This window comes from Mchenga conophoros, linkage group LG11 (genome assembly GCF_057382185.1).
Source record: "Mchenga conophoros isolate Kocher_MC1m ecotype Shallow Benthic linkage group LG11, M_conophoros_male_GT1.1, whole genome shotgun sequence".
NCBI classification, from domain to species: domain Eukaryota; kingdom Metazoa; phylum Chordata; class Actinopteri; order Cichliformes; family Cichlidae; genus Mchenga; species Mchenga conophoros.
The window spans coordinates 12,987,615-13,003,184 of NC_140536.1; the positions used below are offsets into that span (position 1 = coordinate 12,987,615).

The 15,570-nt window shown below is 40.4% G+C and overlaps 1 protein-coding gene across 3 annotated transcripts; it reads right to left on the bottom strand.

Annotated features, from left to right (window-relative positions):
* Positions 1-1,099: 1,099 nt before the first annotated feature.
* On the bottom strand, positions 1,100-10,725 carry LOC146563719 (sialic acid-binding Ig-like lectin 10). 3 transcript variants are annotated; one of them, XM_085290974.1, is made up of 19 exons: positions 10,607-10,725; positions 10,431-10,496; positions 9,671-9,769; positions 9,417-9,528; positions 9,165-9,310; positions 8,975-9,095; positions 8,435-8,571; positions 7,344-7,466; positions 6,944-7,090; positions 6,334-6,439; positions 5,597-5,760; positions 5,310-5,459; positions 5,028-5,159; positions 3,437-3,518; positions 3,171-3,219; positions 2,947-3,033; positions 2,712-2,845; positions 1,791-1,913; positions 1,100-1,591 (listed from the first exon to the last, which is right to left on the bottom strand). In XM_085290974.1, exons 2-18 carry the CDS (start codon positions 10,477-10,479, stop codon positions 1,811-1,813), a joined length of 1,941 nt encoding a protein of 646 aa, XP_085147100.1. In that variant the 5' UTR covers positions 10,480-10,496; positions 10,607-10,725; the 3' UTR covers positions 1,100-1,591; positions 1,791-1,810. The 3 variants fall into 3 exon arrangements, with proteins under 3 accessions (XP_085147100.1, XP_085147098.1, XP_085147099.1); XM_085290972.1 differs by having other exon boundaries at positions 1,100-1,650; XM_085290973.1 differs by having other exon boundaries at positions 1,100-1,650; positions 10,431-10,541; positions 10,607-10,715.
* Positions 10,726-15,570: the final 4,845 nt, after the last annotated feature.

Sequence of the window (15,570 nt, forward strand, 5' to 3'; positions counted from 1 at the left end):
TTTCTTGAATTTGTTCGTACTCTACGAGCAAATGTAGAAGCGCTTCAGAACATATGAACAAATGATAAAAGCCCGGATGTCTTAGAAAATTTAGTCACACATCTTTAAACTGAACACTACAACTACTAATTCTATTACTAATACTGGTTATTATAAGTTTCTTCATCATTCAAAGGTTTCCAAAACACTAAAAGCTTAAAGTGCTCAGAATTAGAATGAAATATGTGACAAATGTGAACACTTTTAACCTTTTTATTAATAAGCATATAACAGCTAACAAAGGCATTGTGGTGTCTAATCTTATCTCATCTTAAAATATTCTTCATTTCCATCCAGCAAGTATGGAAGATGAAGAGTATAGTTTCATTTCTCCACACTGTCCCAGCTTTGCTCGTGATAGTGGATGTTTTTCAATAACTGCAGTGCAGTTTCTCATCTGAGGCTGACACATCCTTGTCCTCAACTTTTCTTCCCCAATATCAATTTAGATATATTCCAGCCCAAGCCTGGTGTTTTCTGCTTAAAAAAAGGGAAACAATCACTTTAGAGTAAAAATGCACTTTTTCTTCAGAGACTATAGTTTCAGTAGCCTCAGTCAGACTTCATTTATGAATTTATTTCCATTAATTTCAAGATAAAGAGATTTCTTTATATAGAGAAAAGAGGGTGTGGTATGGAGATTATGGTAGCAGTCAGGAGTAGTTGAGAGTGAATCCAACAAACGCGGTGATAACTGGGACAATACTGGTTCATGTTTGAGGTTTCACTTTCTTTCTTTTTTTGCGCAATAAGAACATTTAGGTTAGTGAATGAGACCCAATATGTGCTTATTTTTCCTTTTCAGGCTTAAAATCTAAAGTGTTGCAAAACAAGACGTGGATCACCACAAGAAGCAAGACGTTCTTGAGTCGATCCATGTCACTGTGGAAAGTCTCAAATGTCCGGTGAAAACCGTGCACAAAGTACACAGTCATAGATAAATACATAAGATTCTTGTGAGAGTTAATTGTTTGAAATATTTATTATTTTATTACAAATGAATTAGATGATATTTTAAAATCAGCAGCAAAGAAAAACAGACATGCACAACTGATTGATTTTATTTTATTTTATTGACAGCTCATTTGCATTGATTGGATATAATACAAGCTCTATCAACTGCACAAACATCTAAATTTAGTGGAGAAGATCAATCAGTGCGGGAACTCATCAATGTGAAGTGCTGTATATCCTTTATGCATGTCAAAAATGATTCTACACGATTTCTCCCTCAGATATCAAGCTCTTATTTTCATACAAATCATCACTGCAAATGATAAAGTAGCAACCGCTAATAATTGGTCATCAAAAATTCCACTGTTAAGTATCAACAAACAGGCAACACTAGAAATATGGCAACCTGCAACGTGGAGTGCAAGCAAAAAGGCATTCAGTGTTATTGCTGTTCAGGTGCACAGAAAGAAACAGCAAAGTTAGGAGTTGGACTCCAGGAAAGAACACATGCTTCTCTCTTAGTGAATCCATAATGTGACACAATCCGAGTGTCTGATCCAGAACGGTGTACGGTGTCACCAGGGTGAGTTTCCTGTCCCTTGAGTGGACAGAAGCAAAGTGATTTGCTCAAATGAGGAAAGCTGATGTGCCATTCAGCTAAGAAAGAAAACAGGAGAAGAGAATAAAATATAAAACCTGCACTTAAACAGGGAGCGTGTCCAGGTAAGAAAAGCAACAACAAACCTACATCACAGTGCTGTTGCTGTTTTTGGCACGAGCAGCTGTAAGTGACTTACCTGAAGCTGCTTCCTCCTGGTTAGTGACGAGGCTGGGGCAGTAAAGTGTAAACAACTTTGGAGGAATCCTTTGGTTTTTTATCAGCACCCAGTGGCCGGTTGTGCACCTGCACCTGATCTGTGCTGCACGGACAGCAAACAGGAACCACATTAGTTCATCTCACATCATATCATAAAAGTAACAGGTCAACATAACATAAAGCAATAGTAGAAAACAGCAAAAGTAACAATAGTACTGTGGACCTAAACGTTGGAGAAACAAATCGACAGTGAAACAGGAAGTGGGTCTTAAATTTGGGGACGATTACTGGGGAAAAGTAATTGGCAGAATTCCTCACCCTCATGAAAAAGACTCGCCCTTATTCAGGTTAAGACTGTATACAGATTGCATTTGTAAAAATCAAGACGATCTAAAACACATCCCGGCATCCTTTTAATACCTCTGCCCGTGATTTAACTTGCATGTTTTTTACCAGCTCAGTCATGCTGGACTTTTTATTTTGAGGTGCTTGCGCATGTTTTGATCGTTGCGCTGAAATCTCATCCACTAGTTTCCATTTTTGGTCTCTGAGGATTCCACTCTAAACCTTAGTCGTAAGCTGATGGATGTTTTTGCATTTACTTCAGTGTTGATGTAGAATTTTGCTGTCCTCACCCTCCAGCTACATCACTTTGGCTGAAAGATGTTTTTTTTTAAACTGTGAAAAAACTAATTCAGGCTCAGAGGGAATGCTAATAAGTTCTTGTACATGTGGCGGCTGTTTATCATTTATTTTAACTGCTTGAACACAATTGTACTAGGCTAATTTTGAGTGTATGTTTTTTAAATTAAAATTTTTTTATATATTGGGTGGGACCTTTGGGATGGGGAAGGTTTGTAGTTTGCGTAATATGGGAAAAAGATATGCAGGTGTGCCGTACCTGGACAACCTGGAGTAGTGCACAGTGATGTAGTTGGAGGCAAGGCTGCAACTTTGACCTTCTGTGATTGGTGGAGCATCCTTCAGAGGAACAATGGAGGGATGGGAGCTGTCACTCAAATCCTCTGGCTCCTCCTGCACACACACACACACACACACACACACACACACACACACAAATGCAAAAACTGCATTTCTCATCCATAGCCATGTATGCCTCGTAAATATTTTCTCACCGGTATGTCGGACATCTTGCCCTTCCTCACTGGGTAGATATGTTCAGCTGACTCATAAAACATAGTGTCAGCTGTCACTGATGGACACTGTGGGGGAAACGCACGAAAACACACACACAGCAGAGAAAACTGAGAATTAGACTTACAGCAAAACTACAGCAAGAAATGAAGAGATAGAGCAATTCCATAACTGATCAAAACCAATTAAACAAAGATCACCGTACCTTGTTTGTCACGTCTACTGACTCTGTGTCTACTCTGTGCATGTTTTTACTGGGAAGGTAAAGAAAAGGGATTGTTAGCAAGTGACAACCCCTCTAACAACACTAATACAAATAAGCCAAAGGGAAGAAAAACGAGCAACTGACAAAACTGTCATATGTTCCTCCTTAAAACAGAGGAAGAAATTGTGCTTTTTTTTATGTCTGCGTAAGATCACAGAAATAGCCCAGGAGTAGTAATGGATAAATAGCAGTGTACTTCCTGTCACCTGATCATAACAGCCACTGTCAGTGTGATGAGTCCAGCAGAAACACCCACTGCTGAGGCCAAGGCAATGACCTTTAAACGACCTGCCAATGGAAGGATTACAAGGGTTATCAGTGTGACTAGAGGGGGGAAGAAAGGAGATGAAATGATGGAGTACAGAAGTGCCGCAAGCTAAAAAAAGATCAGAAATAAAAATAGAAAGTGTATGTGACTAAAGAGGGAAAGAGCACGGCATTAGTTAGCCGCTGTCTAGACTTTAGTCTTGTGTTTCCAGTCCTGATTTCCAAACCCAGCTCCACTTCTTCGGCTGTCTAGACTCACAGAGTCGTTTTCCACAGCACCTCATCACCTCCTCCTCCCCCCTTGTAGAGAGAGGGCTTTAAGTGACTCACCATGACTCATACAAAAACAGTCAGAAATCATGAGACCATATACAATGAAGACCAGAGCCTGCGATACTGACAGGAAGGTTTCATCACCATTCAGACAAAGGAAAATCTATCCAAACATCTCCTATGGTAAAAAATTGCAGATAAATACTTGAAGCCTTGTTGAGTCTGCGCCTGATTGAGTGTGAGTGTGTAAAAAGTGAAGAGATCCCCCAAATTACTACAGTTTATCCGGAGGAAATGTGTACATTGTGTATGTGAGGACAAAGTTTAAAAACTTTCCAATGATTTTTGAGCTTTCATTTTGATGATCTCTTGCTGCTTCCAAAGAGCAATATCCTGGGAGGAAAGTACCAAAAACTGAAGTTCTGAAACTGGACATTGGCGCTAGCTAGTGCCAAAAGTGAGTCAATCTAAACTTGGGCAGAATTAGACCAACAAAGCTTTGGTCTATGGTGCTAACATACCTCTTTATTGAAAACTGTGCGGATATTTATGTTATTATTAATGTTTTTGGGGGGAGTTTTTCTAGCTAAAACTACCTATGCTGGTAAGGTTTGGCTAAAACCAACTGCTAAACTGCTTTTCTGCTCTCTGATAGCGCTTTAGCTATTAGCTATGTATTGCTTCAGCTAATAAGAATAAGAAGGAATTGTGCCTGTGGTAGCATTTTTAAAGCAATTATATAATGAATATCCTTCATTTTTTTCTTATTAACTGTGCTTTTTAACTATAGCTTGTTTCACACACATTTGGTGAACAGTATTCTAGTATCATTTTATTTTCATGTTAGCTCTAATTAGCAGGGATATGTGTCTGTTTGCAGAAGCACTTTGCTAACCACAGCAGGAGGCGTTAGCTGGTAACTTAGCACTCCACTCTGTCATAATCAGTTTTGGCTGCATATAACAACAAATACACTAAACTTGAGGCTTCAAACCATGCACATCTTTATATATATATATATTTTTATAGTCTGTAGGTGTTGGTAGTTAATCAGTGTTTGGATCCTCTTTAAGAATATTCATGTCCCTACGTAATTTCATCTTTGTTCAGATATTTCAGTCTCAGCCAAAGTGGCGGGCAGACCAAACAAGTTGCACTGTGGTTAAAAATTACAGCCATATTTTTATAAACTAACAAAAAAAACTGCTTGATAACATCCTGTTGACAGACATGTAACAAATGTGAATGTGTTTGTACCTCTGACTCTTACGGTGAGGACTGGAGAGCTGTGGGCTCCAATTCGATTCCTGGCCTCACAGTAGTACTGACCGCTTGCACTCGGGCCAACCTCAGAGATGGTAAAGACAGGACCAGACTTGGTGACCCAAGCTGCATGTCAGAGCACAGGAAAGGAGATTCTTCTTATGCATGCCACAACACAAATTCATATAACATACTTCCTGTGGAGGATCCTACAGATGGAAATGTTGCCTTTGTATAAATGCTTTAAAATGTATTAGTTAGTTTTTATATGCTGACATTGCACAGCCCCTCCATCCAGAGCTAATCGGTGCCATGTGAAGTTGTCCACTGCTGGGTTCGCCTGACTGCTGCAGGTCAAGGTCAAAGGTCTGCCAGCATCCACAACACTGGAGGGACGAGCCAGAACTGAAGTGTTCTTAGGGGGATCTTGAGAGAGAATAAGAAAGAATTAAGACAGCTTCAAACTTTACTCTATGAAGAAAAGCCACAGGAGTACAAGCAGAGCAGAAACTGAGACAAAACTGCTAAACGACACGAAGCCAGCCAACACATTCATTACTTACACAGCACAGTGAGAGTAGCAACAGGTGACGTTTGGTATCCTAATCCGTTTGAAGCTCTGCAGTAGTACTGACCAGCATGGTGAGCACGCACAGACGACAATGTCAGGTTCTGAAAGGCACCTTTAGCAATCACCTGGTCACCAATGATACGATACCAAGCATACCTGTAGCAGAGAGGTGATTATGGGGGTGGGGATGATGATGATGATTAGGGTGAAAATGATTCATGGGACTGGGCAAACATGAAGCAATCATTTTTTGTTAGTTTTCCCTGGTAGAAGACTGAAGATTAGGGGGGACAGGGGCTTTTAGTCTGTGGCACCCAGACCCTTTAACAGGTATAATCAGGCCTGCTGTTGACATTCATTTGTCTTTAAGTATTTTTTTTTAAATTCTGTTTTAAGATGTTTCTCTATTGATGTTAATAAAAGTGTCTTAATTGCTGTACAGCACTCTGTGCCTTTTATGGCCACAAAATGTGCTAACTAAATAAACTTTACTTACTTATATTTTTAATGACTGATAGTGCTGGGGGGTTTTCGGTGAAGAAATAATAAAATAATTCAGGACTTGCAAAATATCCAGTTTTAAATGAGAAACAAGACTGAAGTTTGAATTTACATAATTTTAATGTGGTGAAAAGCCATGAGAGAATCATGATACTGACGAGGAAAAACACCAAGACAAGGAAAAAATACGTAGTAGAATTAAACTTGGTTGTTGCTGTACCCTCATACCTGTTGGCAGGAGGGTTTGCGTGGCTGACACAGCTCAGGTTTGCAAATGAGCCCTCTCTCATATCCCCTCGAGGACTCACCAGCACATGAGTGTTCTTTGGAGAGTCTAAAGAAGCGGACAGACAGTCAAAAAAGAAAAAAAAGATGCTATTATTTATAATGATTATGCAAATTGGTCAGGTTGCGTCAGTAAGGACGTCCAGCATAAATTTCCAAATCAAACACACAGAGCTAAACACTGTGACAAACCCTTGTGGTAAGAGAGCAGCCAAAAGAGCTTTTTTATTTGATTATTAAACTTAATCTGTGTGGAACAGTATGAAAAAAAAAACTGTCTGAGCTGAGGTTGTATCACTTCCTGTTCCTTTATCCATATGACATTTATTTGAGTACTCGCTTCATATCTCGCTTAAAATAGAGTCGTTGCTTAATCAGTTTAACCCAGACTGCCCTTTGACAGATTTACACAATAAGAACTAGAATAAAACCCCGACTAGAATAACCATTTACAGAAAATGACACCAATCTATTACTAAACACATGATTTTGATTGGTTTAATTGGGGGCAGATTGTCTCTGTGATATTAATAAAAACATGCAACAAACTTACAAGTGACATTGAGTAGAAGCGCTTTGGAGCGATCCGTTCCAAGTGAGTTACGGGCTACACAGAAATACTCTCCTCTGTCTGTGTATTTGAGGTTGGACAGGTGGAGCTGAGGCCTGAAACTATCTGGGATGCTCCCACTCTCCATGTCTGGAAAACACACAAAGGATTAGTGCAGGCATAAAATTTAAGTGTGGTCATAATCCAAGAAATATGTTTTCTTCTATAGTACACTGTTTCTAAAACTTCAGTTAGTTTAGATTTTTTTATTTCTACAAATTATTCATTATTATGTCTACTTATGTGTAACTGTCATCAACCAGTTAGTCCATCCATCTCAATCAGGTGGACGTGGATGTATCACATATAATTTAAATACAATGAACAGAGGTGAGTCCGGTACCTTTGAACCAAGCAAAGCTCTCGACAGGCGGAGCTGCATCGCTGCTGCAGGTCAGAGTGACGGAGCTGCCCTCTGACACCTCTCCTACTGGAAAGACTGTGATGGAGGTGAAGCGAGGACCATCTGGTGAGCATGAGAAAGAGCAAAGAGGGACAACCCCATTACCAAAAATCTGAGAAGATGAGTAAGTATAACAAAATGAAAACCCTGTATTTAACAGAAAACAGTACAGACAACATATCAAGTGCTGAACTAGTCGAATTTTATTGAATATGCTCATTGCGAATTTGGTAACACGAGCAAGTGTGCTGTATATTTTATGTTTGTGATCTGAGGAGAGCAGATGTTGTTGTTGCTTTTTTGAATTGGTTGATTTTGGATTGCAGAAGCACAGCAGTTTAGGGGCAACTCTGTTGTATTTTTGTTCTGTGGAGTTCAAAATGTTTCTATTTCAATTTTTCTACAAATCCATGCTGTACATTTAGAATGTAGTTTGGCATTGTTTCACTGTAATAAGAAAGACGATTAAAGTTAATTTGGTTGGTCAGACCTCAGGATAGTTTTTGCAAATGTTCTTTGGAGGGCAATCAGTGTTGGTTTTCAACCTTGTCCCTGAAGGTTCGGATATTTTCTCTGGATACTGAAGACTTCATTGTGGAATTATTGAACTGTTTAGCCACACTATATTTTATTCTGAAAGGACCTTTTTCTGCACATTACTTGGTAACCTCATTAGCTATGACATGATTAAAAAAAATTAGTGTAACATACTTATGTAGTCTTTGTATGATTTTGAATTAAATATAAAATTTAATTGATTTCTAAATAAATCGTTATGTGTAGATTTACATTGTGCACAGCATCCTAATGGGTTTGTACACAATTTAACGTTTATCAGGGCCAGTAACATGCATATATGCCCTATATGTGTGAAGTTCAGTAAAATCTGAAAATTTAATTGCTGATCTTTCCAGCAGTTACATTTTCCAGCTATTCCAGGAATATCCTCCTACATGCCTGTGAACATGACATGAAGAGATAAACTAGAAGATATGAAAAGCTTTCAGGTTTGGTTGCCTGAGGTTGCTTACGTCCCAGTGCCAGTGAGAGTGATGGAGACTGTACGTTCTGGGGTGGGATCGGTCGACAGGTGTATGCTCCGGCATGCTGCTGGTCAAAGCGGTTAATGATCATCCATTTCTCATAAGAGCCGAGGTTTAGACCATTCCTGCGTGCACAACAGCACAGAAAATCTACACTTAACATGGACTGTTTTTATAAATGCTCAACAGACTGGTTCTTTTTTCTAACACTCGAAGCATTTTACACAACATGCCTCATTCACACCCATTCACTCAAGCACTTTTCTATGCTTAAGTGCTTTCTGTCTAGCATTCACACACCGATGGATGCATTGGAGAGCAACTAGGGTCTCAGTATCTTGCCCAAGTATACTTTGGCATGCAGGCTGGAGCAGCCAGAGATCAAACAACCAGCCTTCACATTAGCCGATGACCTCCTCTACCTCCTGAGCTACAGCCACCAACAACAAACAACATAATTCTAACTTTACTCTAATAACAGCTGAGAGACATGTACGGTGTGTACTGTGTACATGCACACTCACGCACCTGTAGAGCGCAAGGCTCCTTCCTGGAGCAGCACATCCTCTGGCCTGGCAGCCCACAAACACAGTGTCTCCGAAGCCGAACATGTTGCCAGGCCTGGCTGGATGCAGCTGGACCTGGAGGTCTGAAGCACAGCTGTTAAGACCTTATTACATAATAGCAGTCATAGCAACTTTCATTAGTGTGAACCTACCTGTTACATCCAGAGTGATGGTGTCCGGGGAGGTCCATCTCCCCAGGGGCTGATCTGTCTCAAATCTGAAGTGATACTGACCTGCATCACTCAGCTTTACACCGCGAATCTGGACTGAACAGCTGGAGTAGCTACCCCCAGTATAACTGGAAGATAGATTTATATTAAAACACATTATTTCTAGAAGTGTTAAAAGAACTTTCACAACCAAACTTTCACTTTAATGCATCTGTGATGTGCGGGTGGTCCCACCGTGTGCGTCCGCGGTATGACAGGCTGATCTGGTTTGGGTCGGTGTGGTGGGTGAACTCCCTGCGACCCTCAGCAGACACACGGAACCACATGACCCGCTTTACAGTGTGACCTGTGAAGATCATAAAAACAAACATACAAACAAAAACTGCAAATTTCATCTTTCTTTAACGCTTTACATTTTTATACTATTTCTTACTATCCAGTGTTTATCTGATAGTACAGAACCCATCTACCATACCCATCTTCTGTACCTGATGGGTAGTCATATCGACAGGGCAGAGTGACGGTCGTTCCTGCCCACACACAGATCTGCTTCCTAGAAAATGAGACACTCCACCTGCTCTGGATGCCTGCAGGGGGCACAAACAGGTATAAGACAGAAATATTGAAGAACACACACACACACACACACACACAGTTAAAAGAAAGCCTACAAAAACCACATGTGTATGATTCACCATCTCATCACGTCATCTTATAATACAGGCTCCACCAGGGTCAATGAATACATATTTGGGAAGTAAAAGAATAAATCTCAACAACCCACAAGTTAGAGTGACTCCTCGGAGGGAAAGCTGTCAAACCACAGCTCTCACTGCTCCGTTCAGAGGGACACATAAAAGTGAAGCAGTGTAAATGAGGCTTGATGAGCAGCCATTGTGACTTCCTGTGCGCCTAACAGCCTGCCTCGGCTGACTACATTGCACAAAAGGCAATCAATACTTATAAATAACCTGAGCGTAAAGGCAAGGACACCTGGCTGCAGAAGCCTTGGTGCACAATACATCTGTAAAAACTGTTGTTGTTTTTTTTACTCCTGTCATGTAAATCCTTTTGCATGTGATATACTTTTCAATAAAAATCAGTTTAATCTTTGATTAAAAAAAACAAACAACCCACACATCTAGTAATTAATCTCAAAGAATGCACAAAGGTTTAGTTTGCTTCTTGTTTGATGCACAAAATGGAAAGAAAAATGTCATACTTTGATCTCTCTGTGATTTCTCTTACCTGGTAAAGCTGTAAGGATGGTGCCCAGAACTAACGCACCTGCCAACATCTCCGCTGACACGAGCGCTGGAATGTCACCGGAGACGGAGAAAAACACGGGCAGACGGAGCGCTAAAGATCACATCAGTCAAATTTTTAAAAAAAGTCATCGAGTCAATTAGATCTGAAGTACTCACCTCTCAGAGGGTTTACTTTCACCTCGGCCAGTCAAACAGAGTTGTGGGATATTTGCTACCCCTGATAGTGATGGAGGTGATTTTTATAGTGGTGAGAGTTGCATGGTGAACTGAATCGGCTGGCAGGAGGAGCGGAAGGGGCAGGAGGAGGAGGAGGAGGAGGAGGAGGAAGAAGAAGAGGAAGTATAAGTAAAAAAGTAACCTCTGATTTCTCCTCTGTCTTCATCTTGAAGCATTTTCACTTTTACTCCCATAGCTTTTTTAAGGTCACTCCTCTGGTGACTTACAGTTCCTATTTTGTGTGGCTGTGAAAATGTGACATCCTTGTGATCATCTCACTTGGCAATGTTGCAATTATTCTTACTGCAGGTTAAATGTCATTGACCGGTGGTACGTACAAATAGGTGGTCAATCAGTTCGTAGTATAGCCAAACTAAAGAAGTGATAAAGAACTACCAAGATCTTTGATTGAAAGTGGTTTAAATACGCACAAAATTGGGGCATACTGACCATTAATTTTTTCATATCTGGTCGCAGGCTGTTGCTGTAACACGTCTCCCTCGATTTTCTAAATTGTTTTTAATTCTCTGTAGTTATAGCATTATGAAAAAGTCTTGAGCTATCACTCATTTTTTTCAAATATTTTTAAAAAGGCAAATGGGAACTGTGTGAAACAAATGCAATCATACATGGAAATACAGCATACAAGGCAGAAAAGAAGTTTGTAAAACTAATAAGCTTGAAAGTCAAATATTTGCCATGACCACCTTTATTTCAGGGATAGCTCTTCAGGAAGGACATCCAAAGCTCTTCTTTGGATGTTGGCTTCCTTTTGGTCTGTCAGTAAAGTTGAGGTTAGGACTCTGGGGAGACCAATCTATGATAGTGTCCCACTGTGTTTTTTCTATCCAGGTATGCTTTTACTCCCCTGGCAGTGTATTTGGGATTATTGTTAAACTGAAGAATGAAGCCCTTTCCAATCAGATGCTGTACTAGTGGGTGGAAATGGGAAGCAATGTTTCTGTATTTATAATTCCATCAGTTTTGAAAAGATGCCTAACACCACTTTTTAAGGCATTTGACATTTTTCATGGATTCAATCAAAGATATGGGAATAAATGATCTGCTGTTGCAACAAAATGCCTAAAAATGCAATTTACCAATTTACCAATTTAAAATTGGTTCTTTGCTAAGTTGTCTGTCATGTGGCGACACGGCACTGATTAATCTCTTGAATTAGGTGCTTTTTATGCTTTATTCACAGGTCAGTGTTAAGTGGTTCAAAAAAAACCCCAAAAAAAACCATTCTTCTGAAAATGGTCAGGTGTTAGGACTGGACTGAACTTGAGCAGCCAGTGTTCAAAGAAAAAATTTGAAAGTCCTTCAGATAGCCTGGAAAACTACTGCTCAAGATCACTTTATAAATTAACAGTCTGTGAAATTGAATTTTTTTTTTAAATTTTGCTTCCAAAGGGCCAGCCAGACTGTCACATGGTACTGCAATTACAGTGTAAAATGGGTAAAATAAGTCTAATAAGTGTTTACTATGCTTTTTGCATGTTGCAATGTTTAAACAACTATGCTTATGTCCTTTTGGGTTAGAAGAGTCAGGCTTCTAACCCAGAAGCTTTACTGAACCGTTTTTTATGCCTTTTTTCTTCACTGGGAACAAAACTGAGATTGGGTCCAAGAGTTGACTCCAGTTGGTTCCAAATGACATAAATTGTCTATGTACTATCCAATTTGTTGCGACCACTTCACTGTGAGGGCCAACTGCACACACTTCCTTCAAGCAGACTAAAAAGCAGTATAATAAGAACAGCTCGTCTGCGGTATCTGCAGCTGTCCATGTGCGTCAGCAAGGAAGTATAACCTCAGCCTTCACCTCAGTTCCTGCTGTTCCTGCTGGCAAGTGCACTTCAAAGCAATGTACAGAAACAAACGGCTCATTAATAAAATATTAAAACAGAGTAGAGACTATTTCCAGTTTTTATCTTGGTATCTACCAATCTACCTCTATGGTAAGTTTTGCCATCTTTATGTTTTGTGTTGAGCAGGTAATCTACCGTGAGTTCATCAGAGATTTCTAGAGAAAAGAAGAAGAAGGAGCGCTAATAAGAATAGTGATGAATCTGTGTGAGCTGTCTGCATGAGCAACACCTTCCATGGATACATATTTAACCAGTTTGTTGAAATAAGATCAATGCAGCATGTTAATCCTGCAGAAATGCAGAATTACTGATCTAATTGACTGCAGTGTAAACGACACTGACATTGTCACAGACTGGTGGAACTCTGACCATCCCGATTGACTGATGCGCATGCACGGTTCATTTATGAAACAAGACCAGGCCTGTTGGCGTACATTAATATACATTAGTCAAGTAGACATTGACTCAGCAGCCCAGATGTCCTCTCATCCACTGCTCTAATTGAGAATTGTTGGCACTGAATCTACCCACAACCAGACGTGGGGAGGTACGAGACCTCTCAGTCAACTGTGTCCACTTAGGCTGATGAGTCTAAATGACTTTAACATCCTAGCCTGCCACAGCTTGGCCAATAGATGTCAGTTTAGCGTCACGGCTCGGCCAATTGGCTACTTACTCCAGCTTTGACCGAGGAGTAATGATGATGTACAGTTTAACATATAAGTCAATCTTCATTCATGGGCATAGAGTAGAATAAAGTGTGTGGGGGGGAGTTCAAAGTTTCAGAGATGATATTGATCACCATCTGGAAATGAAGCTTGATATTTTGCTTTCTAGCCAGCTGATCATGAAAATGATGGCGGGTGGGCGACAAAGGGAATGCTGTCCGATTATATCCAATTTATACGCTGCAAGATTTCAGCATCTGTAGGTCTAGCTTTTGTTGGGCTTCAGGGAAAAATGAGAATAGTTGTCATTTATTAATACAAATATATTGGTGGAGTGTTAGGTTAATGACACTCCATATGCTCCCAGTTTGGGTTCCTAAGAAGAGAATTTTGTTCAAGGGTTCTGCACTAAGTTTAGTGGGAAAGCTCAACTTTAAAAAGCAGCTTTAATCAGGAACAGAATGTCTCTGGTTGGGAAAGTTACCTTGAGAACATAATGAAAGTTTTCAGGATATGAGGTTAAACGAACAATATACTCCAGTTCACAGATTGCTTGGTTGGATTATGAGTTGGACCCCACTCTACTGAGCCTCCACATGACAAGAAGTCTTGTATGATTTAATGATCCTGGATCCCAGCGTAAAAAAGTCATTTTGGTCGCTGGCTGAAAAGTTTTTAGAACCTACACTGATTTTTTTCCTCTCCCCTCCAAATACTGTCTGTATTATGTTGAGTAAGAAGATTGGTGGGCTTTGAGCTTAACCTGTAACCACAGAATGACTTCAAAAGGATCACGGCACACTAATAGGTCAAAGCCTGATGTAATCTTAATCGAAAACAGAGGGGACTAAATGAATGAAGAGAAACAGATGGATGGAGCTAGATTAAGTGTGACTGACCACAAACAGAGAGAGAAAGAGGACAAGAAAGGGAGGAATGAGAAAATTTGAAGGGAAGGTAGCAGAGGAAGGGGGGATAAAGACAAAGGCATAAGAGAAAGAAATAAAGGATATACAGAAGATGGAGCTTAGAGAGGCCCAGAAAGCTGAGCAGAATATAAAAGAGAAAAGGGGGGATGAGGCTGAAAAGTAGAGAAGTGTTACATTTGTCAGAGAAATGGAAAAGAGTGTGAGCGGGAGCAACAGACAAATGCATGACAGCGTATCCTGCCCTGACGGTAGGCAAGATATCCATCCGCTGACCGCAGCCTCCAGGCCAGATGAAGTGTGACTGTCTGGTGGTCAGACTGGACCTGAAGATTTTCCGCTGTTGCAAAACACTTCCTGCGTGCTGTGTTCATGTAATGTGACCGCTCACAGTTTGCTCCCCTGCCATACTTTAAGTTGTCCAATATGTTATTTCTATGTTTTTCCTTATGCCCACAGATTAGACTCTTGGCTCTGCAGGCCCTCCAGCCTTGGACGAACTCCACATAAGCAAATAATCATTCGACTGTCCAACATGTGTTAGTCTTCATATTGAGTGGTGCTCTCCGCAGGGGGAGTCAGGGCAAGATGATCAGAGCTGCAATCATATCTGACAAGGTGATATGTTGTTCCTGCGCTGTCTTTTAGGAGCTCTAAGTGATGACTTGATGAGCAGGATTTCAGCCAAGAGAATCACTGAATCGATGGGGAATTAAAGAAAAGAACAAAAGAGAAACAGAAAAGCTTTTCTCCTTAGCCTACCTCATTCATGTTATCAATAAAACACACAGAATTTACTCGTTCACACACTTGACTTTTAACAAAAAAAAGAAGGAAAAAGCCAATCCAAACACTTGGTGATTTCTTAAAACTCCTAAATCTTTGAAACTTATTGAAGGCCTATTAAATTTACCCTGGTTTTGCTCATTCCGGTCCCATTCACAAACTCTGCTGTGGGGTCGGATTTCTGTTCCATGTCTGCCAGAGACCTGTCTGTGGCTGCTGTGGTATTCCACGCTGAATGAGTCATGTCTGGTGGTTATTATGGGCAGGCGTTTGCTCCCCCCCCCCGTCCCGGCTCTCGCCCCGTCTAGTGGCAGCAGACAAAATTACATCTGCTTTTGAGCCTTGTCCAACCAAGCTGACTAAGATCAGGTTTTCATTTGACCAGACTAGATGAGTTAAGTGCACATTTTTGGTTAGTGGCATAAGAATAAATTGTTGTTTTAACTTCATGTTGAGGGAATTGTGTGCAGAAAGCTGATCGAGGATGGTAAAGTAAATTTGAAGCTGAATAGAGGTGGTGATCAGTATCATGGTGAGCATTTTGGAATGTTTTGGGGGCCCAAACAAAGGGGAGCAGTTACTTAAACTTGTTACTGAAAACTTGAAAGCAGGCACACTGTTTGTACTGTCTATAACAGCTTCACAAAAACATC